Source organism: Piliocolobus tephrosceles, chromosome 17 (assembly GCF_002776525.5).
Source record: "Piliocolobus tephrosceles isolate RC106 chromosome 17, ASM277652v3, whole genome shotgun sequence".
NCBI lineage: Eukaryota > Metazoa > Chordata > Mammalia > Primates > Cercopithecidae > Piliocolobus > Piliocolobus tephrosceles.
Window position 1 is genome coordinate 42,044,821 of NC_045450.1, and position 22,946 is coordinate 42,067,766.

Sequence of the window (22,946 nt, forward strand, 5' to 3'; positions counted from 1 at the left end):
TCTCTCGCTCTTCCATCCTTCCCTCCCTCCTTCCTTCCCTCTTTCCCTCCCTCCCTTCTTTTCTTCCTTCCTTTTTACCCTCCTGCATCCTTCCTTCCTTCCATCCCTTCCTCCCTCTTTTCCTCCTCACTTCCCATCTTCCTTCCTTTACATAGAAGCTTGCATATGCCTAGCCTATTTCTGAAGGACAAACAAGACATCATTTAGCCTGTTTGCCTCTGAGGAAAGGAAATTAAACCTGGCATGGGGGTGAGGGGCATCTCAGAGGTGGGAAAACTGCTTTTCATTCTACCCCTTTTGGAACGCATGAATTTAAAATTTTATCTTTTTGCATAGGTCAGTCATGCACATGGAAAAATGTTCAAACATACGAAAGGGTATTTGGTGGAAAGCAAGTCTTCCCCTCTGAGCACCTGCCCCACCCACTACCCTGAGTCCGTGCAGGCAACTAATAGAGATTGTTTGTGTATCTTTCCACATATAAACTATACACTTGTGCAAATACACATTTATATGTTATTGTGCTAAAATATACATAATATAAAATTTACCATCTTAACCATTTTAAGTGTACAGTTCTGTGGTATTAAGTACATTCACATGGTTGTGTAACCATCACCACGTTCCACTTCCAGAATGTTTCATCTTCCCAAAATGAAATTCCACCCCCATTAAACAATAACTCCCCATTCCCCACCTCCCAGACCCACCCTAGCAGCCACCATTCTACTTTCTGTCTCCGTGAGTTTGACTCTTCTGGGTACCTTATATTAGTGAAATCGTACCCTGTTGTCTTTTTGTGACTGGTTCTAGAATTTCTTTTCTTTTTAAAGTTGAATAATTTTATTTCTTTTCTTTTCTTTTTTTTTTTTTTTGAGACAGGGTCTCACTCTGTCACCCAGGCTGGAGTGCAGTGGTGCCGTCTTGGCTCACTGCAGCCTCCATCTCCTGGGTTCAAGCGATTCTCATGCCTCAGCCTCCAGAGTGGCTGGGATTACAGGTGTGCACCGTCATGCCTGGCTCAGTTTTTTTTAGTTTTAGTAGAGACGGGGTTTCACCATGTTGGCCAGACTGGTCTCGAACTCCGGACCTCCAATGATCTGCCCACCTTGGCCTCCCAAAGTGCTGGGTAAGGCTGAATAATTTTCTATTGCATATATGTACCACATATATTTTATGTTTTAAATTGAGATTTCATAGTCGTATATATTTTCGGGGTGCATGTGATATTTTGATAACTGTATACAATATGTAATGATCAAATCAAGGTAATTAGGATATCCATCACCTCAAACATTTATCATTTCTTTATGTAGGGACCATTATAAATCTTTTCCAGACCGGATGCGGTGGCTCACGCCTGTAATCCCAGCACTTTGGGAGGCCGAGGCGGGCCGATCACGAGGTCAGGAGATTGAGACCATCCTGGCCAACACGGTGAAACTCCATCTCTACTATAATGCAAAAAAAAAAAAAAAAGTAGCCGGGCATGGTGGCAGGCATCTGTAGTTCCAGTTACTCGGGAGGCTGAGGCAGAAGAATGGCATGAACCCGGGAGGTGGAGCTTGCAGTGAGCTGAGATCGTGCCGCTGCACTCCAGCCTGGGCGACAGAGGGAGACTCCATCTCAAATATATATATATATATATAATTTTTTTTCCAGCTATTTTGAAATATATGATAAATTACTTTTAACTATAATCTCCCCACTGTACTATCAAATACTAGAACTTACTCCTATCCAACTGTATTTTTTACTTCCTAACCAATTACTGTTTATTTCCCCCCATACCTCTCCCTTGCCTCTGGTAACCCACCATTGTACTCTCTGACTCCATGGGATCAACTCTTTAGCTCCCACATATGTGGGAGACATATGATATTTGTCTTTCTGTGCCTGGCTTATTCCACTTTACATAAGGACCTCCAGTTCCATCCATGTTGCTGCAAATGAGGGGATTTCATTCTTTTTTATGGCTAAATAACATTCCATTGTGTATCTATACCACATTCCCGTTATCCATTCCTCCACTGGTGGACACTTGGGTCGATTCCATGTCTTGGCTGTTGTGAACAGTGCTGCAATAAACATGGGTGTAGAGACACTTCTGATATATGGATTTCCTTCCTTTTGGATAAATACCCTGCAGTGGGATTCCTGGATCATACATATATGACATTTTCTGTATCCACTCATCAGTTGATGGACATTTGGGTTGTTTCTACCTTAATGTATTTTTAATAAACACATTAATTTAAACAAAAGAAGAAGGAAGGTTGAGGAAAAGAGGGTTAGATCTGGGAGCTTTCCACACGTTGCAGTGTGGACAGAAGGATAACAGCAGCATAAAACACCTGCCAGGAGGAGAGAAAACACCCCCAGCAGCAACAGCTGCCCTCTGTGTCCCTGGTGATTCCCCACCTGCAGCCCCAAGAGGAACTCCCCTTTCCTTTCTTTGAAAGCTGGTTCCCCATGTCCTGTTTGGCCATGGCATTGAATGCCATGCCTGCCTCTTCTCCAGCTCCCAGAAGGTCAAAGGCACTGGGGGTACAAAGGCTGCCCCCAGGTGTGACTTACCTTCCTTGTAAGTCCAGCGAGAGGGGTGATGGGGAGGGTCATTGCTACAAAGGCTGAGCCAGCAGCAAGGACTTGGAGCCCTGCTGAGTCCCTGGGGACTCAGGGGCTCTCCAGGGGGGAGCCCCTGAGCCTACCTATGGAGGGGCCTAGGTCTTGGAGTGCCCCCTGTAAGAAAACCCCAGGTTCAGGTGAAGAGCCACCAGGCCAATTCTGTGTCACTCACTTTCAGTCCTCCAACAGCCACTCATAGGCCACAAGATGACTTCCACATTTAAAGAAGATTTCTTCTTCGCCACCCCAAGTTTTATTATGACACATTTTATTCTTATTTATTTTGTTCTTTCTTCCCCCTCCAATACCTTCAGCTGCCTTTATATGATACATTTTAAATATTCAGGAAAGTCCTTAGAGTAGTTCAGTGATCACCGGTATATCCACTGCCAAGCTGCAACATTGTTGACGCTCAGTTTACCTCTCATGTACTTAGTCTCTCCTTTCTCTCTCTGGGAGATATGCACACACACACACACACACACACACACATCTATAGCTGTACATGCACACATGCATATATATAAACACATACATACTACATATACATCCATATATACACATATACAGACACATGTTACATAAATATTCATATATATACACATACATCTAGATAGGATAGGCGCATACATCTATAGTTATACATACACATATATATACACATACTACATACATACACATACATACATACACACATATATAGATATGTACATCTGCAGCTATACACATATGCACACATATTACATACATATTCATATATACACACATATGTAGATGTGCACATACATCTATAGTTATGCATACACATATGATACGCACATATTGCGTACATATCCATATATGTATACACACATTTTTTTTCTCCTGAACTCTTTGGGAGTAAGGTGATCATGACCTTTATCCCTACATACTTCAGGGTTTTATGACCTTTATCCCTAAATACTTCATCTTCTAGGAATGAGGACATTTTCCTACATTACACTGAAGAAAATCAACAATAAAGCACTAATATCTACTATATTATCCAGCCCGTAGTCACATTTTCACATTTCCACACTGTCCCCAAAAGATCTTCTTAGAGCTGTTTTTTCTTTTCTTTTTTTCTTTTTTTTTGAGATGGAATCTTGCACTGTTGCTCAGACTGGAGTGCAATGGTGCCATCTTGGCTCACTGCAACCTCCACCTCTTGAGTTCAAGCAATTACCCTGTCTCAGCTTCCTGAGTAGCTGGGATTACAGGTGTGCACCACCATGCCAGGCTAATTTTTGTATTTTTAGTAGAGATGGGGTTTCACCATTTTGGCAGGCTGGTCTTGAACTCCAGACCTCGGGTGATCCACCTGCCTCAGCCTCCCAAAGTGCTGGGATTACAGGCGTGAGCTACTGCACCTGGGCCCCTGTTTTTCCTTTTTCTTTTCTGAGATAGGGTCTTGCTCTGTCACCCAGGCTGGAGTGCAGTGGCGTGATCTTGGCTCACTGTAACCTCCACCTCCTGGGCTCAAGTGATCCTCCCATCTCAGCTTCCCGAGTAGCTGGAACTACAGGCACATGCCACTACACTTGGTTACTTTTTTTGTATTTTTTGTAGAGAGGGGTTTTCACCATGTTGCCCAGACTGGTATAGACTTCTGGCCTCAAGCGAGCCTCAGATCCACAAACTGCTGGGATTACAGGCATGAGCTACCATGCCCTGATTATTTTTTCAGAACTAGGATTCAATCAAGGTCCATGAACTACATTTGGCTGTTATGTCTCTTAAGCCTCTTTTAATCATAAATGTTCTATTCACTTTATTATTTTTCTAAAACATCATTAACTTTTTTTTAAAATTTGGGGACAGAGTCTCACTTTGTTACCCAGGCTGGAGTGCAGTGGCGCAATCTCGGCTCATTGCAACCTCCTCTTCCCAGGTTCAGGTGATTCTCACGCCTCTGCCATCCAAGTAGCTGGGACTACAGGCGTGCGCCACCACATCCAGCTAAATTTTTGTATTTTTAGTAGAGATGGGGTTTCACCATGTAGGCCAGGCTGGTCTCAAACTCCTGACCTCAAGTGGTCTGCCCGCCAGGGCCTCCCAAAGTGCACACAGGCTTGAGCCACCGCACCGGACCGACATTAACTTCTTGATGATCTGAGTACAGTTATCCTGAAAAGCATCTGGAAGGTTTCACCTTCTGGCATTGTCTGATTGCTTCCTCATGGGGCCATTTATCTTCTTCCTCTAGCCCCTGTATTTCTTGTCCACTGGTAATTAATACTAGGTACTTGATTTGATTCTAGGGAAGCACCTTTTAAAAAAAAGGTAAAAATATGAATAACATACATTTACCATTGTAGCCATTTTTAAGTGTACAGTTCAGTGGAATTCAGTACATTCACATTGTTGTGCAACCATCACTACCATCCACCCCCAGAACTTTCATCTTGCAAAAGGGAGACTGTGTCCCCTTGAAACTCTAACGCCCATTCCCCCACCTCCAGCCCCTGGCAACCACCATTCTGCCTTCTGTCTCTGTGAATGTGACTATTCCAGGTTCCCCAAAGCAGCAGAATCATACAGTATTTGTTGTTTTGTGACTGGTCCTGGGTCATGGCTTTTGACAAGAGGTCCTCCGAGGTGATGCTGTGCACGTCAGTTTGCATCCTAGCAGGAGCTCACGGGAGCCCTGCGGTCCCTGCCTGCCAGCCTCTCCGCTCAGCTGTGCTCTGCATCTCTACCCATTCTGTCTCTACCCACTCTGTCTCAGCTGTTCAGCCCTCTCAGTCTGTCTGGGCCTTTGCATCTGCTATGTCTCTCCCTGGCAGGCTCCTTCCTATCTTTTTTTTTTTTTTTTTTTTTTTTTTTGAGATGGAGTCTTGTTCTGCCACCCAGGCTGCAGTACAGTGGTGCAATCTTGGCTCACTGCAACCTCTGCCTGCCTCCTGGGTTCAGGTGATTCTCCTGCCTCAGCCTCCCAAGTAGCTGGGATTACAGGTGCACACCACCTCGTATGGCTAATTTTTATATTTTTAGTAGAGATGGGGTTTCACCATGTTGGCCAGGCTGGTCTTGAACTCCTGACCTCAAATGATCTGCCTGCCTCAGCCTCCCAAAGTGCTGGATTATAAACATGAGCCACTGTGCCTGGCCTCCCTTCTATCTTTGAATTTCAGCTGAAATGTCACCCCCTTCTAGAGGCTTTTCCCGACTGCCTATCCCAAAGCTGCTTCTCTGTTTCATTCGCTTCCTGGTGTTCCTCCCAGCCTGACATTATGTTGTTTGCCATGTTTGTCTGTTGTGGAAGACAAACTCCATCAGAGCAGGGGCCCCTGCTCTCCTGTTCAGGCTGCCTTCCCAGGCTCTGGCAGTGCATTTGGTACATAGTAGGCGCTTGTATGAGCTTCCTCTGGCTGCTGTAACAAATGACCATGAACTTGGTGGCTTAAAACATCACATATTTATTATCCAATAGCCTGGGAGGTCAGAAGTTCTAAATCAGTCTCAGTGGACTAAACTCAAGGTGTAGGGAGAGAGAAGTTCTTTCTGGAGGCTCTAGGGGAGAATGTGTTTCCCTGCTTCTTCCAGCTTCTCCAACCCGCCTGCATCCCTGGGTTCAGAGTTCCACGTCACTGGGACCTCTGCTCTGTCATCCATCATCTCGTCTGACTCTGACCCACTGCCTCCCTTTTGAAATAACCCTGTGATTGCCTTCAGCCTGTCCAGATAATCCAAGAAATCTCCCTCTTTAAAGATTCTAGGTCAGGTATGGTGGCTTACACCCATAATCCTAGCACTTCAAGAGGCCGAGGTAGGAGGATTGCTTGAGGCCAGGAGTTCGAGACCAGCCCTGGCAACATAGTGAGACCTCCATCTCTAGAAGAAATAAAAATTAGCTGGGCATGGTGGCACACACCTGTATTCCCAGCTACTGGAGAGGCTGAGGCAGTAGGATCGCTTGAGCCCAGGAAGTCAAGACTGCAGTGAGCTGTGATTGCACCACTGCACTCCAGCCTATGTGACAGAGTGAGATTCTGCCTCTAAAACAACAACAACAAAAATCCTAAACCCTAAACAGTCACATCTGCAAAGTCCTTTTTACCACATAAGGTAACATATTCATAGGTTTTGGGGATTAGAATGTAGACATTTGGGGGGGCATTATTCTGTCTACGACAGGGTTCAATAAATATTTGCTGAATGAAGGAATTGGATGAATGGATGGCTCCCTTTATAAATGGAGTCCCAAGTTCTGAGTTCCAGGCCTGGCATAGTCTCTGTGTGGCTGTGTGAACTGGGCAAGTCCTCTCTTTCTCTGAACCTCAGTTTCCTCTTTCATTAGATGTGTTGTTTTTGTTTGTTTGTTTGTTTGTTTTTTTGAGATCGAGTCTCATTCTCTCACCCAGGCTAGAGCGCAGTGGCACAATCTTGGCTCACTGCAACCTCTGCCTCTCACCGGATTCAAGCGATTCTCCTGTCTCAGCCGCTCGAGTAGCTGGGATTACAGGTGCGTGCCATCATGCTCGGCCAATTTTTGTATTTTTGGTAGAGATGGGGTTTCTCCATGTTGGCCAGGCTGGTCTTGAACTCCTGACCTCAGGTGATCCACCTGCCTGGGCCTCCCAAAGTACTGGGGTTATAGGATTACAGGAATGAGCCACCATGCCCAGCCCATGTGTTCCAAGCACCTACCATGTGCCTGATCCTCAGAAGGCACTGGGAATGCCAGGAAAAATGAAGGGAGACCCCAGCCTCCTAGAGCTTGGAGTCTGGCTTCTAGGGAGGGGCTTGAGAAAGAGAAAACCCGACACAGTCTGCCCAGGGCCACATTCTAGGTCCCCTAGAAGGCTTTGAAGTCCTGAGAGGGTGCGCTTACCAAGGATGTGACATTTCAAACAGCTTTGACGCATGAGTAGGAGTTTATGCGGTAGACATGTGGAAAGTGACATTAAAGGCCAGGGACAGGCCGCAGTCCCTTTTGAGGAACTGTGAGGAGTGTGGTGTGATCCCCCAGGGGAAGGAGACCAGTGGGGAAAGGCCTGTCCGGAAATGGGGCCTTGAGGGCCACAGACAGGAGCCCAGGCCCTGCCCTTAGGTGAATGGGGAGCCATAGCAGGGTTTTGAAGCAGGAGAGAGAGTGTGTAGCTTGGGACCATGCACTCTGGCTGCTGCAGGGTAAGGATGGCATTGAGGGGGCCGCATCCCAGCCTGAGGTGGAGGTGGCCTGGACTGGGCAAGGACAGTGGGGTTGGAGAGAAGAAGCAGATCTGAGAGAGATTTAGGAAGCACCATCAACAGGACATGGACATGGTGAGGGACTGAGATGGGAGTAGGGGAGGGAGAGCCTGGCAGCCACTGGGAAGGAAAATCAGGCAGGATACAAGTGTGGGTGGACGCTTTTCATAAACCGTTGAGAAATCTATGACCTGGCCCAAATGTGGACTTCGTGAGAAGCCCCAGAAGAGGCTGGTGATGGGTCAATGGGTCCATAGGCCTCTCCCATTGAAGAGAGATCAGTGATGCCGTCATTAAGGGTACAAGACAGGCCTCAATTCCAGGTGAGGGTTGGTCCACATTCTCACTTGATTTACAACCAGTGAAGTCAACAGGGCTGTGAAACCATCTCCCTTATTTCCAGATGGGGAAACCAAGTCCCAGAGACAGCTAGACAAGGCCACACAGCGTGGAGACCCTGGGGAGCATGAGTCTATAAGAGGGGGATTTTATAAGTCTCTCTGAAACCAGGGGAGAGGACAGATTTGGGGGGGGTCCCCTTTGAGTGGTTCCCCGCCAAAGAGAATTTCTCCAATTTGGAGGAAGTGGGAGGTAGTTCTCCTTTTGAGATGTGAATGTCAAGTGACTCCGGGCACCCCGGTGACTAAGAGGTAAGTAAGTGAGGCTTGTGGGTGGAGCCAGCATCTTAAATAGCAGGTCTTCATATGTCCCTTTGCAGACACCTGGGCTGAGACATACAGGACAGAGCATGGCTCGCCTACAGACCGTGTTCCTGGGTGTCCTCGTCCTCCTTGCTGTGGCGCTTCAAGCAACTGAGGCAGGTGAGGCTGGGGAGCAGGAAGGCCCCCTACAGAGGCCAGGGCAGACGCTGGGGTGTCTTCCCCATGTCTTGGACAAGCACTGGACCGAGAACAGAAGACCTCAGTCTGCTGTTGGCTCTTGCGGCCCTCGGCTAGTTGCAGCGCTTCTCTGGGCCTCAGTTTACAAGTCTGTTGAATGGGTAGTCTTGAAGGCTTGGAGTCTAGGATCTGTCTCAGTTGGGTTGGGGGTTGTGGTGGGCATAGCCTCGGGATCTCTTGCTCCAGAAAACTCAAGCATAGGGCCCTAGGGGTGTGGGTGAGGATCTTCTAAGGGGTCAGGTCTGAGTAGGGGAAGGCGGGTCTGGGGCAAGTGGTTCTCCCTTGGAAAGCTGGTGCTGCCCTCCTACCATCCATTTTTAAAAATTTTATTATTTTTAAAATTATTTTATTATATTTTATTTTATTTTTTGAGACAGAGTTTCACTCTTGTTGCCCAGGCTGGAGTACAGTGGAACAATCTTGGCCCACTGCAAACTCCACCTCCCAGGTTCAAGCGATTCTCCTGCCTCAGCCTCCTGAGTAGCTGGGATTACAGGCATGCACCACCATGCCTGGCTAATTTTTGTATTTTTAGTGGAGACAGGGTTTCACCATGTTGGCCAGGCTGGTCTCAAACTCCTGACCTCAGGTGATCCATCCACCTCCGCCTCCCAAAGAGCTGGATTATAGGCGTGAGCCACTGTGCCTAGCCTAAATTTATTTTTTATTTCATTTTATTTATTTATTTTTTGAGATGGAGCCTCTGTCGCCCAGGTTGGAGTGCAGTGGCACAATCTTGGCTCACTGCAACCTCCACCTCTGGGGTTAAAGTGATTCTCCTGCCTCAGCCTCCCTGAGTAGCTGGGATTACAGGCACCCACCACCATGCCCGGCTAATTTTTGTATTTTTAGTAGAGATGGGGTTTCACCATGTTGACCAGGCTTGTCTTGAACTCCTGACTTTAAGTGATACTCCCATCTCAGCCTCCCTAAGTGCTAGGATTATAGGCGTGAGCTACTGCGCTGGGCTCACTATCCATTTTTGTCCAGAACCTGTCCTCAGTATGGGTTCCTGACTCCTTCTCCACCCCACTCCATGCTTGTGCTGTGTTGGGTGGGGGAGTGAGCACTGGAGTGGGGTGGGGCAGCTATAAACAAGAATTGCTCCCAGCTGCTGGGCTTTCTGAGTGCTTTTCATGCATTAAACACCCTCTGAAGCTGGTACTGTTATTACCCCTTTGGTCGGATGAAGAAATTGGGCCTCAGAGGATTCAATGACTTGGTCAGGGTGGCCCAGTGAGTCAGGGGAAAGCAGGACTCGAACCCGGGTCTGTGTGACTGTCCTCTGTTGAGCCTTGGTCCTGACTCTGCTGCATCTTGCTGTGTGATCCTGGGCAAGTGCCTCTCCCTCTCTGGACCGCAGCCTTCCCACTGCACATATATGAGCAGAAGCTGACTTCTCAACTGCCCATGTACTGATGGATCACTGGGGAGCTTGTCAAAATGCACACCGGATTCAGCAGGTCTGGCGCCGGGGGCTGAGCATTTCTGACAAGCTCCCAGGTGACGCTGATGCCACGGACCATGGACCTTACCTTGAACAGCAAGGATCTAAGGCACCTTGTGGCTCAGAGTCACTGAGTCCCATCTTGGGGCACAGCTGATGCTTAGTTGTTCTGAATCCCTGTTCCTAGAGCTGACTGTCCCAGAGTGTAGACATCAGACCGTAAGTGTCTTCTCAGAAGCTCCAAGGGTAGGATCTTGGAGGGCTCAGAATCCTCTGGTCACCATCTTTCCACATGAGAACAGAAAAACTGCATCTCTTTCCTGGAGCCTGGAGAGGCCGAGATCAGGGGCTGGGGCCGAGGGTGACCTCTCCGGGCTCCAGCTTGTGAATTCACTGGGCACCCCTCCACTAGGCCCGTATGGCGCCAACATGGAAGATAGCGTCTGCTGCCGTGATTACGTCCGTTACCGTCTGCCCCTGCGTGTGGTGAAACACTTCTACTGGACCTCAGACTCCTGCCCGAGGCCTGGCGTGGTGTGAGTAGGGAGCTGGGGCCACAGGGTCTTGGTGGGTCTGACGGGTACAGCCTGGGATGGCCCAGGTGCTGGTGGATGGGACACACCCAGGGATGAGAGGGATGTGGCAGGGCTACCGGATGCCTGCCAGGATGGCTTGGCTAGAAGAGATGACTCAGTTCAGGCTTGGGTGTACTACAAACAAAAATAATGTGATCATTTAGCAAATATCATCAGGTGCTTACTAGGCGCCAGGCAACATGTCAGGTTCTGAGGATGCCAAGCTGAGTGAACAGGGTGCCGCCACAGTGTGGGCATGGCAGTAGGCCGTCCGTAGCTGTGGCATCTAGGGTATTTGCGTATAGCAGGTATAGGAGTATGCCTGGTGCCACTGAGTCAGCAAAGATGCTCCCAGGTTCTGGGCAAAAATGGATGGTGAACCAGGCGTGGTGGCTCACGCCTGTAATTCCAGCACTTTGGGAGGCCGAGGCAGGCAGATCACTTGAGGTCAGGAGTTCGAGATCAGCCTAGTCAACATGGTGAAACCCCATCTCTACTAAAAATACAAAATTAGCTGAGTGTGGTGGTGTGTGCCTGTGGTCCCAGCTACTTGGGAGGCTGAGGCAGGAGAATCGTTTGAACCTGGAAGGTGGAGGTTGCAGGGAGCTGAGACCACTCCACCTCACTCCAGCCTGGGCAACAGACTGAGACACTGTCTCAAAAAAAAAAAAAAAAAAAAAAAAAAAAAATGCTCACACCAGAAGTGTCTTGGATCCTCTCCAGGCTCCCAGAAGTCCGAGGCAACCCATTTTGACCGGAAGAATAATATTAAGAGCTAAAATTTCCAAGGTGCCTCCCGAGTGCCAGGCACTGTTCTGATCATTACCTGTGTTAACTGGTTTAATTCTCACAAGAATCCTATGAGGAGGTTCAACGATTCCCATGGTAGAGATGGAGAAACAGGCTTAGCAAGGGACAGTGGCCTGCTCAAGGCTGCCCAGGCTGGAGCCAGAACTCACTCCTGGTTCCTTGTTCAGGGCTTTCTCCTGAGTTTCTTGCTCTCCTTTGCTTCTTTCTCTGGCTTCTTTGCCTCCTTTTCCTTGGCCTGGAGCCTGCACCTGCACCTGGCTGGGTGATGGGTCCTGCCCTCTCTGCGGTAGCCTCTCTGGCTCCTTCTCCAACTGCTCAGAGCCTGCTGTCCACCAAATCACACACTGGGGGAGCTGGGTTTAGGGACTCATGACCCGCTTTGGGCCTCTATTATCTTCTTCTCGTCTTCCTCCTCCTTATTGCTGACACCATCTCTTAGAGGGATCTGCAGGTGAATAATAAAGAAGGCTGAAGCAGGAAGCCCTCCCAGAGTTCTTCTCTCTTTAACTCCGAGCCTCAGTTTCCCCAACAGTATAATGAAGTAATAACCTTTACTTATTTGACTTATTTGTATTTTCAAACACGTAGAGAGTGCTTGCTAAGTGCTAGGCACTGTTGTAGGCACTTTATAAATATGAACTCATTTAATCCTTGAAACAATCCTACGCAGCAGGTGCCATCATGACCCCCTTTTCACAGATGAGGAAATGAGCACACAGAGGTTAGGGGGCCTCTTGAGTGTTACAGGGCACAGTAATGTAAGAGGAAGGTGAAGAGCTGAATGTCTGGCACATAATAGATGCTCAATTGCTGGGCACGGTAGTGCCTCTCAGCTACTTGGGAGGCTGAGGCAGGAGGATTGCCTGAACCCTGGATTTTGAGGTCAACCTGGTAACTTAGTGAGACTTTTTTTTTTTTTTTTTAATAAGAAAAGCTGAGTGCAGTGGCTTACACCTGTAATCTCAGGACTTTGGGAGGCCAAGTTAGGAGGATCACTTGAGACCAGGAGTTCAAGACAAGTCTGGGCAATAGAGTGAGACCCTGTCTCTAAAATCAATCAATCAATCAATCAAATCATATGTGATCATTGGATTTTGAGCCAGAAGGGACCCCAGAAAGAATGTGTCTTGAGGCTCAGAGTAGTTAAGCGTATTATAAGACTCTTGGGGATTCTGGCTTGGCGAGGTGGCTCACTCCTGTAATCCCAGCACTTTGGGAGGCCGAGACAGGCAGATCACTTGAGGTCAGGAGTTCAAGACCAGCCTGGCCAACATGGTGAAAACCCATCTCTACTAAAAATACAAAAATTAGCCGGGCATTGTGGTGGGCACCTGTAATCCTGGCTACCTGGGAGGCTGAGGCAGGGGGATCTCCTGAACCCGGGAAGTGGAGGTTGCAGCGAGCCAAAATCGTACCACTACACTCCAGCCTGGGTGACAGAGACTTCATCTAAAAAAAAAAAAACACAAAAACACCCAACTCTTGGGGATTCTATTTCATGGCCTCACCTGGAACTCAAGGCCGGGACTAAAGAACTGAGGATCTTGGAAGTCCTTGCTGCTCCTCTTCCATTTTTTTTTTCCTGTCACATGGTCTCATTCTGTTGCCTAGGCTGGAGTACAGTGGAGCAGAGACCTGGGCTCACTGCAGCCTCGATGTCCTGAGCTCAAGCAATCCTCCCACCTCAGCCTCCCAAACAGCTGAGATCACAGGCACGTGCCACCATGCCTGGCTGACTTGTACATTTTTGTAGAGACAGGGTTTTGCCATGTTTCCCAGGATGGTCTCAAACCCCTAGGCTCAAACAATCCTCCTGCCTCGGCCTTCCAAAGTGCTGGGTTTACAGGCGTGAGCTCCCGGCCTCCTCTTCCTCTTGAGAAATAATTCTTTTCACACCACAGGTGACTCGTAAATTTTGAACCACTCTATTTAGCAGGTAATGTCACGTGCAGTAGGTGATTCATAAATGCTGAGCCCTGCATAAAGTAGGTGGCTCATAAATGCTAAGTTCCTGAGGGTGTGGCCTCCTTGCTGCATGTTAATGTTGCTGCATTGTCTCTGGGGTCTCCCCTTCCAGGTTGCTAACCTCCAGGGGTAAGGAGATCTGTGCCGATCCCAGAGTGCCCTGGGTGAAGATGATTCTCAATAAGCTGAGCCAATGAAGAGCCTACTCTGATGACCATGGCCTTGGCTCCTCCAGGAAAGCTCAGGAGCCCTACCTCCCTGCCATTACAGCTGCTCCCGGCCGGAAGTCTGTGCCAACTCTGCATTCCCTGATCCCGGTGGCTGTCACCCTTTGTCACCTCCGTGCTGTCACTCCCATCTCCCCCCGACCCCTCTAACCCATCCTCTGCCTCCCTGCAGCCAGAGTGTCCTGTTCCCATCAGCGATTCCCCTGCTCAAACCCTTCCATGACTCCCCACTGCCCTAAGCTGAGGTCAGGGCTCCCAAGCCTGGCATGTGGCCTTCTGGATCTGGGTTCCATCTCTGTCTCCAGCCTGCCCACTTCCCTTCATGCATGTTGGGTTCTAGCTCCCTGTTCTCCAAACCCATACTACACATCCCACTTCTGGGTCTTTGCCTGGGATGTTGCCGACACCCAGAAAGTCCCACCACCTGCACATGTGTAGCCCCACCAGCCCTCCAAGGCATTGCTTGCCCAAGCAGCTGGTAATTCCATTTCATGTATTAGACATCCCCTAGCCCTCTGTCCTCTCTTAATAACCCTAGTCACAGTCTCCCCAGATTCTTGGGATTTGGAGGTTGTCTCCCCCACCTCCCCACTAGTTGGACCAAGGTTCATATCTAAGTTACTCTGGTCTCCCGGCCTCTGGCATAGAGCACTGCAGACAGGCCCCAGCTCAGAATCAGAGCCCAGAAAGTGGCTGCAGACAAAATCAATAAAACTAATGACCCTCCCCTCTCCCTGCCAAAAGGCAGTTACATATCAATACAGAGACTCAAGGTCACTAGAAAGGGGCCAGCTGGGTCCATGTTAAGCCCCAAATTTGCCCAGATTCGCCTTTCTTCCCCCACTCTCTCCCCCCCTCTTTTTTTTTTTTTTTTTTGAGATGGAGTTTCGTTCTTGTCACCCAGGTTGGAGTGCAATGGTGCGGTCTTGGCTCACTGAAGCCTCCGCCTCCTGGGCTCAAGTGATTCTCTTGCCTCAGTCTCCCCAGTAGCTGGGATTACAGGTTCCCGCTACCACGCCCGGCTAATTTTTGTATTTTTAGTAGAGACGAGGCTTCACCTTGTTGGCCAGGCTGGTCTCGAACTCCTGTCCTCAGGTAATCTGCCCACCTCAGCCTCCCAAAGTGCTGGGATTACAGGCGTGAGCCACAGCGCCTGGCCTCTTCCCCCACCATCTTTTTTTTTTTTTTTTTTTTTTTTTTTAATGACAGAGTCTCACTCTGTTGCCCAGGCTGGAGTACAATGGTGTGATCTCAGCTCACTACAACCTCGACCTCCTGGGTTCAAGCGATTCTCCCGCCCCAGCCTCCCAAGTAGCTGGGATTACACGTGTGTGCCACTACGGCTGGATAATTCTTGTATTTTTAGTAGAGACAGGGTTTCACTATGTTGGCCAGGCTGGTCTTGAACTCATGACCTCAAGTGATCCACCTTCTTTGGGTTCCCAAAGTGCTAAGATTACAGGCATGAGCTACCACACCTGGCCTCCCCCTTCTTTTCCTAATAGGAGACTCCTGTACCTTTCTTCCCCGTTTTAGCTATGTGTCGTGTCTGCTTACACTTCCTTCTCCCCTCAGGCTTTTTTTGGGTGGTCCTCCAACCTCCCAATACCCAGGCCTGGCCTCTTCAGAGTACCCCCCATTCCACTTTCCCTGCCTCCTTCCTTAAATAGCTGACAACCAAATTCATGCTATGGTGTGAATGACTACCCTTGGCTTGGTATTATAAGCTGGAGTTATATATGTATTTGAAAACAGAGTAAATACTTAAGAGGTCAAATGGATGAATGGAAGAATTTTAGGAACTGTGTGAGAGGGGGACAAGGTGGAGCTTTCCTGGCCCTGGGAGGAAGCTGGCTGTGGTAGGGTAGCACTTTCTCTCTCTGTGTGGCAGGAGGCAAAGAGTGGGGTGTAATTGAGTGAAGGAATCCTGGGTAGAAACCATTCTCAGGTGGTTGGGACAGGCTAAAGACTGGGATTTGGGTCTATCTATGCCTTTCTGGCTGATTTTTGTAGAGACGGGGTTTTGCCATGTTACCCAGGCTGGTCTCAAACTCCTGGGCTCAAGCGATCCTCCTGGCTCAGCCTCCCAAAGTGCTGGGATTACAGGCATGAGCCACCGCGCCTGGCTTCCTCTTCCTCTTGAGAAATATTCTTTTCATACTGCAGGTATGGGACAGCAGTGTCCCAGGTAAAGGACATACATGTTACAAGTACCTGGTCCTTTCTGAGGGAGCCTGGTGCCGCTCTGCCGGGTATTTGAAGCTGTGGAACTGGAGGAGGCCATTTCACTCCCTGAACCCAGCCTGACAAATCACAGTGAGAATGTCCATCTTATAGGCTTGCTGTGGGGCTCAGGCAGAAAGTGTGGGGAGTGACACTGCCTAGGCATACAGCTCAGTGTCATCCAGGGTCTGTGTCCCTCCCAAGCCCGGGTTAACCTGCCTGCTGCAGGCACTAGGAGGACTAATCTGCCTACTGCCCATAAACGGGACCCTCAAGCGTCCTGGGATTTCCTTTCCCCTCCTGTCCTGCCCTTGCCCCTCAGGATTTCTGGAAAATAAATTCTTTAAAATAGTGTCTGCTTTGGTTTCCTGGCATTTGCTGTCCCTGTGAGATGGGGCAAGGGACACCATTGATCCCCTCTATCCCACTGGCGAAGTCTTCATGTTGAAATAGGTGGTGACTTGCCCAAGGTCACCCAGTGAGTGGTGGGAGTCTAGGCTGGACACAAGGGCCTGGGAGGTGGCTGCACAGGTGCTGACAGGGAAGCCCAGACATTTGTCCCAGAGTTCCCAGCCCACCTTGGGACCCGCTGTCAGGAGGATTTTATAAACCATTAAAGCAGTCCCCACATCTCGAGCCTTCAGCAGCATAATCACTCAACCATTCAGCCTTCACCTTCCCCCTGCACGGGCAGACACTGGAGAAAGGGAGGGAGTATTAGTCAGGAGAATCTACCTCCTGCAACAAACACCTCCAAATCTCAGTGGCTCAACTCAACAAAGCTATTTCTTCTCACACGAAGTCTAATCAGGCATTCTCAGTCGTAGGCAACCTTCCACGTGGTCATTTCAGGGACCCAGGCCCCCTCCTTCTGGTACAGCCAACGTGGTCACAGGCAGAGGAAATGCTAAGCTCCCATGGGCAACCCTCCTTGCTGGCCAGAAAAGATAAGCTGGGAGAACTGGGTGGGGCGGGGCCCCAGGGGCCCTGGAGGTGGTGGCAGGGGTAGTCCCTGGTCACGCCCATCCCTTCTCCAACCCTGGTCCTGCAGGAGTGCCCTGATCTCCCCATCCTCCTCTCCAGAGCTGTTTCTGTGCTACTTCCGGGGCTGGGGGAGTCCCTCGTGTCCCCAGAGAACAGCATAGGCTCCCTGCTCCCTGGGGCACAGGGTCTTGGCCACCTGAGGGCTTGTCGAAGGTGAGGACAAGGACACCCTCATTCTCACCACCCCCACCCCACCCCAGAGGAAACTTTTTGCATCCAGTGCTACCCTTTTTTTTTTTTTCTCATCGTTACTCTGGTTATCCCTCAGCCCAAGACCTTCCTAGCTCTCTCCGGCCTGTGAACAGCGTTCTCATTCTTCACTCCCGCTTCACAGTTCTCTGCAGTTGGGCCCAGCTGCAGCCTCCACTGGAGCCAATGGCATCGGGCCATTCCCCACCCCTGAATACGTCCTGTCCCTTCCACCTTGGTGAGGCTTTCACTTCTGCCCGGAATGGTCTGTCAAAATCCTGCCTAGGTTCATGCGGCAGGGTTCCAGCCCAGCATGCCGCAACTGACTTGCAAATCACAAGGGGACTAATTCTTCTACAATAAAGATGTCTAACAATCACCCATCGATCCATCAATCCCATCCATCCAAGGAAAAGTGGAGCAACCGGTGCTTGTGAAGTGTACGGTATTACTCATAATAGATTCTTGCCAAGAGTATGTAGCCTGAGTCTAATCAAGCCTTTAGATCTAACTCTCAGTTTACAGGAAATAAATAAGATAGAGGAACAAATTAGGTGACATCACAAGGAAATAACTAAATTAAGAATGAGAACATTGTATAAGACAATGGACTTGACTTTGCTCTTTTTTTCTTCTCTTTTTTTTTTTTTTGAGACAGAGTCTCACTCTGCCACCCAGGCTGGAGGGCAGTGGTGAGATCTCGGCTCACTGCAACCTCCACCTCCAGGGTTCAAGCAATTCTCTAGCCTCAGCCTCTCACGTAGCTGGGATTATAGGCGCATGCCACCATGCCCAGCTAATTGTTGTATTTTTAATAGAGATGGGGTTTCACCATGTTGGCTAGGCTAGTCTCGAACTCCTGACCTTAAGTGATCTGCCCACCTTGGCCTCCCAAAGTGCTAGGATTACAGGCGTGAGACACTGAACCCGGCCGACTTGACTCTTAAGAAAGTTGAAATCATTAAAAAGTGGTCTATGCAAGTGGTCTATGTAGACTCAAAAGAAATACCCATATGTAGTGCATAAACCTAGATCGGATCCTGATTTAAAAAACAAAAGAAAGGAGGGAATAAAGGAAAGAAAGAAGGAAGGGAGGGAGGGAGGGAGGCGCCAGGTGTGGTAGCTCACGCTTATAATTCCAGCACTTTGGGAGGCCAAGGTGGACGGATCACTGGAGCCCAGGAGTTTGGGACCAGCTTGGGCAACATGGGAAAACCCTGTCTCTACAACAACAACAACAACAACAAAAACAACAACAACAACAAAAATACAGTAACTAGCCAGGCATGATGGCGTGAGCCTGTGGTCCCAGCTACTTGGGAAGTTGAGCTGGGAAGATCGCTTGTGCCTGGGAGGTTGAGGCTGCAGTGAGCTGAGATTACACCACTGCACGCTCACCTGGGTGACAGAGAGGGACCCTGTCTCAAAAAAATAAATACGATAAAAAAGAAAGGGCGTGAGGGAGAGAAGAAAGGAGGCAGAAAGAAGGAAAGAAGGAGAGAGGAGAAACTACAAAATACATTTTGGGACAATTGGAGAAATTTGGATATGAACTGGGTGTTAGATGACATATAGGAATTATTGTTAATTTCGTTAGATGGGATAATGATATCATATTTATGTAAGACAATAGCTTTATTCAGAGGAGATGCATGCTGGAATATTTAAGGGCAAAGTGTCAAGCATCTATCATTTACTTTGCAATGGTTTGGCTAAAAAATAAAAATAGAAAAGATAAAACAAGTATTAAAAAATGCCAGTCATTGGTTGTAGAGGTTTTGTCTGTTTGTTTGTTTGTTTGAGGCAGAGTTTCGCTCTTGTTGCCCAGGCTGGAGTGCAGTGGTGCAATCTTGGCTCATTGCAACCTCTGCTTCCCGGGTTCAAGCAATTCTCCTGCCTCAGCCTCCCAAGTAGCTGGGATTACAGGCATCTGCCACGACACTCGACTAATTTTTTGTGTTTTTAGTAGAGACAGGGTTTCACCATGTTGGCCGGGCTGGTCTCAAACTCCTGAGCTCAGGTGATCCACCTGCCTCGGCCTCCCAAACTGCTGGGATTATAGGCGTGAGCCACCGCGCTCAGCCATTGGTGGAGATTTGAAAGTCTTTGTACGATTCTTTCTTGTGTATTGTTGAGTATTTTCCAAAACAGAAATTTTAAAGAGACAAAGCAAATCCTGCCCATCTTCAGATAGAAAGATAATCTCTCTCTCACCCACCTTTCTTGTTTCCCCAACAAGCATGCAGTTCTCCCTTCCTCCCCAAGCCCACAGCCTCTAGCTCTCTGGCAGGGCTGGCAACTTCTCTCCTACTGAGCTACAGCTCCTGGGGGCAAGGACTTCAGCCTACTTGCCTTTGTGTCCCCCATCCCACCACATTGCCCGGCACACACCGGGCTCAATTAACAGATACTAATGTCTCCTGCGTGCCAGGCACTGTGAAAGTCCTTAATTTTATTCACTGTCGTGGTGGCTTGATGAGGTGGCTGTTTGCATCCCATTTTACATATAAGGAAGCTGACATGCAGAGACAGCTTAAGTCAGTTGCCCAAGGGAATACCCCTTTTCCGTGTTAGAGTCCTGCTCATGTATTTATTTATTTTTTTCAGACAGGATCCCACTCTGTGCACAAGCTGGAGTGCAGTGGCATGATCACGGCTCACTGCAGCCTCAACCCCCCGGGCTCACTTGATCCTTCCACTTTAGCTTCCTGAGCAGCTGGGACTGCAGGTATAGGCCACCACAACTGGCTAATTTTCGTATATTTTTTGTAGAGAGGGGATTTCACCATGTTTGTAGGGAGGGGGTTTCACCAGGCTGGTCTTGGATTCCTGAGCTCAAGTCATCCTCCTGCCTTGACCTCCCAAAGTGCTGGGATTACAGGTGTGAGCCACCGTATCCGGCCGGAGTCCTGTTTAGCCTCAGGTCTGGCTAGCCTGAAAGGCTGTTGATTGCATCCAAATTAAATCTAAATTCAGTCCTTAACATCCTAATGAGATAGTTGGAGGTGATCATTCCACTTTATGGGGGTAGAAGCTGGACCTGGGGAGGGTAGAGGGTGCCTGAAGGGTTGAATGAGGAAAAGCAGAGCCATGCTTTGCATTTTCGCTTCTATTTTATGCCAGGCTGTGACCCGCACCCTGTGGACATAAACTCACTTAGTTCTTACATTGGTCCTCGCAGTGGGGGTGGAGGCAGGTGGTGGACCCTACTGGTCTTGAGCTCAGACCTCAGAGCCAGCAGGCTGGGCTAAATCCAGGATCCCTCATTTCCTGGCTGGTGAACTAAGAAAATGTCTTTTTTTTTTTTTCTTTTTTCTTTTTTTTCTTTTTTTGAGAGTTTTGCTCTTGTTGCCCAGGCTGGAGTGCAATGGCGCAATCTCGGCTCACTGCAAGATTTCTCCGCCTCCCGGGTTCAAGCGATTCTCCTTCCTCAGCCTCCCAAGTAGCTGGGACCACAGGCACACACCACCACACTCAGTTAATTTTGTATTTTTAGTAGAGATGGGGTTTCACCATGTTGGCCAGGCTGGTCTTGAACTCCTGACCTCAAATGATATGCCTGCCTTGGCCTCCCAAAATGCTGGGATTACAGGCATGAGCCACCGTGCCCAGCCCCAAAGCCCTTGCTTTCTAAATACTTCTTTGGAGCATAGTGGGGGGCCAGGGAATAAGGGCCTCTACTCCCCAGTACTTGCCCCACCTGGCTCTTGTCCTTCACAAGTTGTAGCACTTCCCAGGGTGGCTGCCTTCTTCCTCTCCACCTTCTCCCTCCTCCCCTCTCATCCTTTCCACCCCTTCCTTCCACCCCTTCCCCCCTGCTTCTCTCTCTTCCCTTTTTTCTCCTCTTTCCCCTTCTCCCTTTCTTTTTCCTCCCACCCCTGCCCCTTCTTCCTCTTCTGTTCTTTTTTCTTTTTTTTTTTAGACAGAGTCTCACTCTGTCACCCAGGCTAGAGTGCAGTGGCATGATCTTGGCTCACTGCAACCTCTGCCTCCCAGGTTCAAGTGATTCTCCTGCCTCAGCCTCCCAAGTAGCTGGGATTACAGGTGTGCACCATGCCCAGCTAGTTTTTATATTTTTAGCATAGACGAGGTTTCACCATGTTGGCCAGGCTGGTCTCGAACTCCTGACCTCAGGTGATCCACCCACCTTGGCCTCCCAAAGTGCTGGGATTGCAGGTGTCAGCCACTGCACTTGGCCTCCTCCTCTGTTCTTACATGAACAGAGCAGAAAGAACACAACCTCAGTTTTTATCCCTCCTTGTCCCTCTCTGGGCCTCAGTTTCCTCAGTTATAAAAAGAGGGATTGGACATTGGGAATGAGAAGGCTACTCGCTTCCCATGTGCACAGGCCAGGACAGATTCTCTGAGCACGAGTGGACCTTGGCCCCTGCCAAGGGTGCTCTGCTACTTCAAGAAGTATCTAGCCTCCTAATCCCTAACCCCATGCCCCAGGCAGCCCATTGGGTGGGGGGTGGTTGAGGAGAGAGAGGTCCCTGGCCTTGGGATCTGTAGCCCCTCTGCCCAACGCAACTGGCTCATAGCATGGGATGCTGGCTCCACAACCAGTTTCCCTCAGATTGGCAGCCCGGAGACACCACTGCAGCTCAGTCCTGGCCCAACGCGGAGCTGCTGACTCTTCTGGAGTCTCAGGGATTGTTGCCACTGCCTTTAGGGAAGGCTGCCATGAAGGGAGACTGTGTTTTAATGTGCTCCCAAGGCTGGCAACCCTTCAGTGAGAGCCTGTTGGCTGGCCCTGTGTGGTCCTGTTGCCACCTCTCATGGAGAATGACCTTGGAGGGCCAGTGCTGGGGAGCCCCCTCCACAGTGCACTAGCCCAATGTTCTCCTTGGGCAGATAGAGAACTCAGGCCCCACGAGAGGCAAGGCTTATCCAGGGCACGGCTGCAGAGCTGAGGAGCCAAGAGCCACAGAGTTGTCAGGGATGGGTTGGCAGCCACGTTGTTCTTTGTGCTAGCAGGGGCCAGAGCAGAGGTGGGAGTGGGTGCAAAGCAGGGAGCAGGAGGCCGGGAGGTGGAGGCAGGGAGGCTAGGGCTCTCTCCTGGGTCCTGAGCTGTCCACATTCTACTCATCACGGTGGTGGGAGGGGGGGTTCTCCACTCGGAGGGGGGGGGGGGGGGGGGGGGGGGGGGGGCTCCGGGCCTCAGTTTCCCCATCTATCCATATGAAGCTGGACTCAATCCTTCTTTCAGCAGACCCTGCAGCAAGCCCCTGCTGACTTCAGGCTCCCTGCCGGACTCTGGAGATGCATAGATCAACAAGGTCCCCCAGGGGCCTGGGATTCTGAGAGGGGAAATTTGGGGGTCCATCCTGATGTGGGCAAGGCATTCCCTGGATCAAAGAACAGCTTGTCAGACCCAGAATGGAGGGGCTCTGAGTCCTTCCCGGCCCCTTGGCATCCTGCTCTCTATTCCACAGCCTGCTGGTCTTTTGTGTGTTGCCCACTTAGGAGTGAGGGCCCCAGGCCACATCCTAGGGCATGTTCCCAGCTGGTGGCAGGAGAGGAGGCCTTTGTACCCAGGCAGGCCCGGTCCAGCCTCCCCGGGAAGGTCCCAGTATGACAAGCCTAGGATGATGAGAAGCCCAGGACCACAGAGCCGGCTTGGTTCCTTGGCAACATCCCGAGGAATCCAGTGGCTGCACACTGGCTCCCTTCCTCTCTCCTCCCACCCTCCTGCCTGCGGGGGCTGGAGGCGGAGGCAACCAGCACC

At 49.6% G+C, this 22,946-nt stretch overlaps 1 protein-coding gene across 1 annotated transcript; it reads left to right on the forward strand.

Moving 5' to 3' along the window:
* The first annotated feature begins 8,548 nt into the window (after window positions 1–8,548).
* Window positions 8,549–16,338, forward strand: CCL22 (C-C motif chemokine ligand 22). The gene is made up of 3 exons (XM_023209848.1): window positions 8,549–8,660; window positions 10,598–10,721; window positions 13,648–16,338. Exons 1-3 carry the CDS (start codon window positions 8,588–8,590, stop codon window positions 13,730–13,732), a joined length of 282 nt encoding a protein of 93 aa, XP_023065616.1. The 5' UTR covers window positions 8,549–8,587; the 3' UTR covers window positions 13,733–16,338.
* The last annotated feature ends 6,608 nt before the right edge of the window (window positions 16,339–22,946 follow it).

What these genes read in the sequence shown, in the direction of transcription:
- CCL22 (XM_023209848.1), top strand. Translation starts at nt 8,588, where the DNA reads ATGGCTCGCCTACAGACCGTGTTCCTGGGTGTCCTCGTCCTCCTTGCT. An exon ending in GCTTCAAGCAACTGAGGCAG is followed by an intron (nt 8,661 to 10,597) that starts GTGAGGCTGGGG and finishes CCCCTCCACTAG; the next exon opens with GCCCGTATGGCGCCAACATG. An exon ending in TGCCCGAGGCCTGGCGTGGT is followed by an intron (nt 10,722 to 13,647) that starts GTGAGTAGGGAG and finishes CTCCCCTTCCAG; the next exon opens with GTTGCTAACCTCCAGGGGTA.